This window comes from Delphinapterus leucas, chromosome 15 (genome assembly GCF_059928025.1).
Source record: "Delphinapterus leucas isolate spDelLeu-1000000601 "Yukka" chromosome 15, BTC_Dleu_Yukka2, whole genome shotgun sequence".
In the NCBI taxonomy this organism is placed as follows: domain Eukaryota; kingdom Metazoa; phylum Chordata; class Mammalia; order Artiodactyla; family Monodontidae; genus Delphinapterus; species Delphinapterus leucas.
In genome coordinates this window covers 37,488,726-37,491,817 of record NC_143143.1, presented here as the reverse complement: position 1 = coordinate 37,491,817, position 3,092 = coordinate 37,488,726, and the positions used below count along the sequence as shown (strand labels likewise).

At 65.1% G+C, this 3,092-nt stretch overlaps 1 protein-coding gene across 1 annotated transcript; it reads right to left on the bottom strand.

Moving 5' to 3' along the window:
* Positions 1–279: 279 nt before the first annotated feature.
* On the bottom strand, positions 280–2,755 carry C1QTNF8 (C1q and TNF related 8). The gene is given in 4 exon segments (XM_089895412.1): positions 280–833; positions 1,548–1,619; positions 1,622–1,753; positions 2,692–2,755. Coding segments are annotated over 4 exon segments (822 nt in total).
* Between the last annotated feature and the right edge of the window lie 337 nt (positions 2,756–3,092).

Below are 3,092 nucleotides of genomic sequence, written 5' to 3'. Positions count from 1 at the left end.
GGGAGCAAACTCCATCGTGTGTGGAGGTGCTCCGGCCCCCCCCATCCCCCACCCACCACATGCCCGAAACAAGGGCCTGCTTCCTGAATGTCTTGGTGTGAAACCTTCGTCTGTGTCATCTCCAGCAGGGCAGGCCCGGGTCTGTCCTGCTCCTGCCACAGCCCTGTGCTCAGCTCAGCGTCTGCATGCAGTTGGTGCTCCATCTCAGCTGGCATCAGTCCTGGGCTGCGGGGCTACGGGAATGACTGCCGTTGAGGGCTGGATGTGGCGTGGGGGCTGCTAGAGCTCAGCGTCCGGCTTGACCAGCTGGCCGCTGAAGGTGATGTAGAGGTCACCGCGCTCGCTGTAGATGGCGTTGTTGCCTTCCCTCTGGAACATGCGCACCCAGACAGCGTCACCCACGGCCAGCGCCAGCAGCAGGCTCTGTGTCTGCACCCTGCTGCGCTCACTGGGCTGCGCATACAGCACAGCTGCGGCCCACCAGTTGCACGTGATGCGCAGGTACGTCTCCTTGTAATTCCCGGTGTGCACGTTGAGGCTCAGGAAGTAAACGCCGGGCACGGCACAGAGGAAGGGGCCGGAGGCCAGGTCGAAGGCACCGTCCAGGTCCACCAGCTCTGTGTCGAAGGGCACAGCCTGGAGGTCATCAGTGCTGTGCAGCCCCTCTCGCCAGCCCACCGAGAAGGCCACGTAGGCACGCTGGCACAGGGTGCCCGGCGGCCCCACCTGCCCCTTCTGGCCCTTGTGGCCACGGAGGAGGCCCCGGGAGCCGGGCGGGCCCTCCTTCCTGCTCCTGCTGGAGCGGCCTCTGACCCCCGCTTCACCCTTCTCACCTGTGAGGGCGTGCGGGTAAGGGGAAGCCCCTGGTCAAGGTTTCAAGGGTCAGATTCTCTGGCCACACGGCCTTGCAAGTGACCTCACCTCTGTGAGCCTCAGTCTCATCTGTCAGGGGGGCGCTAACCCGCCCTCCACGGGGCAATGAGAAAGCAGCCACACCCTGAGGTCCTGGCAGTTCTGAGGCCTGTGCAGATGGTCACATGGGGATGACTGGGACGGCAGGGACGATGGGGGTCCAGTAGCTGCCAGAGGAAGTGTCTGAACTGGGTTTTGAAGGAGGAGAGGCCTGGGAAGTTGGTAACCAAATCCAACCTCAGTGTGGCCTCTGTCCAGCCTTCAGGGTGCCTCCCTCTTAGAGCTCAGCCTGTCTTGCCTCTCAAAGGGGGCGCTGCTCCCAGACCCCCTTCCCACCTCCCCTTGGGGTGGGGGAGCAGGATTGAAGGAAAACTCAGCCCCGCCTGCCACCCCACCCCCACCCCCCTACCATCTCCCCCAATCCACAGCCCCTTCCCCAGGGCACCCTGTTCCCACAGGAGGAGGTGGCTATGGGGAGCAGAGAGCAGGCCCTTGTGTGCCCCCCTGGGGCCCAGCCTTCCCAGAGCTAGCCTTGGGCCGTCGCCCTGCTCTCCTGCCTCTCTTCCCATGCCCCTCATTGCAGAGTGTCCCTGCGGGGCTGGGGGCAGTGGGGCCGCCTCTCCAGGAACACTCACCTTTGAGGATCGAGATGTCGATGGTGGGCCGCACGTGGGGCAGTCCCACCCACTCATCCCCGTAGCTCATGAGGGCGTGTGGGCGTGCGGGCTGGGGGCAGCCAGGGGCCAGGGTGGGCAGCTGCAGTGCATACACAGCCAGCAGGGCGGCCCCAGGCCAGGCCAGGCCCCTGCGGGCAGGATCAGCAGGAGCAGGAGAGCAGAGGCTGGGCCGGGAGGGCAGGATGGGAGGAAGAGGATGGGGGAGGAAAACGGGGAGTGGAGAGGGGACACCCCTGCTGAGCCCCCACCCCCGCAGCAGCCCAACTGTGCCCCCTTGTGTGGGGGAGACTGCGCTGGTGGGACCAGGGAGCTGCCTGGGTGAGGATGGACAGTTGGGACCCCTGGAGGGGCTGCAGTGGGCGTGGCCAGAGCCTCATCCTGCACCAGACAGGGCACCTGGCAGAGCCCTCCTGGACACTCAGACCCCTGCCCCGACAGACATCACTAATGGATCCCCACACACTTTCCCCTGGACCTGGATGTGGCCCCAGCATCCCCCCTAACACAGCACCTGGGGACCACCATCGATCGGAGGGGCCAGCACGGGGGACCATTCACACCTGCCCTTCCAGAGCCCCAGTGAGTGACCAAGGCAGCCCCACCCCATGGGAGCTGGTGCTTCCAGATTCCTTCTCCGGGGCTGCTCCCTCCTCCCCATAGCTGCCTCCCTCCTTGGGGCCTTAGGGCCTTAGCTCTGGGCAGTGGCAGGCACCCTAACTGTCTATAGTTGGGGAGTCCCGGGGTCCAAACCCCCCATGGCTGGAGACCCCGCACCTGGTAGATGCAGGGAGAACTGTATGGAGGTGGGGGCTCTGAATCAGCCCTCTAAGTCCCCCACCCACCTGGGCTGGCCAGAGCCCTCCGGGAGGGACAGCTAGGCTGCTTCAGGGAACGGCAGCACCCCACCCACCAGTGGCTGGGCCCGGGGCCCAGGTGGCTGGGGTCAGACATGAGGCAGTTTCTGCCCGGCTGCCTAGCTTGGCAGAGGGCAGCACCCTCGTCCTGACCTCCCGTGGGCCAGGCCAGGTCCCTGCGGGTAACTTGGGGGGCTACCCCATGTGGCCCCCACCCATCTGTGGGTAAGATGGTCTTTAAGCCCTACCAGTCCTAGGCCCCTCGCCTCCATCTCCTCTCCTTCGGAAGACCCTGCCTGACACCTGGCTCATCCACGCCAGGTGGAGGCTCCACTTTCCGGCTCAACCAGCAGCTGCTGGGGGGCCCTGGGTGAGCCCCACATCATTTGGGCCTCAGTTTCCCTGGCAAGTGGGCCCTGCCTGCCCTGGTTTCCCCATGTACGTATGAGAGGCTCAGCCAGTGTTGGTCTCCTGCAAGGGCAGGCGTGTGAGGTCGGGGCCCTCACTCTTCCCTGTACCCTAGCCATGCTGAGCAAAGACTCAGGCTCCCTTTTCCAGGAAGCCCTCGGGGACTGCAGCCCAGGGTGAGGTCCTTCTTCTTACGTAGTAGGTCTGAGACCCACTCCCAGGCTGAGCTTCCCTGGCAGGT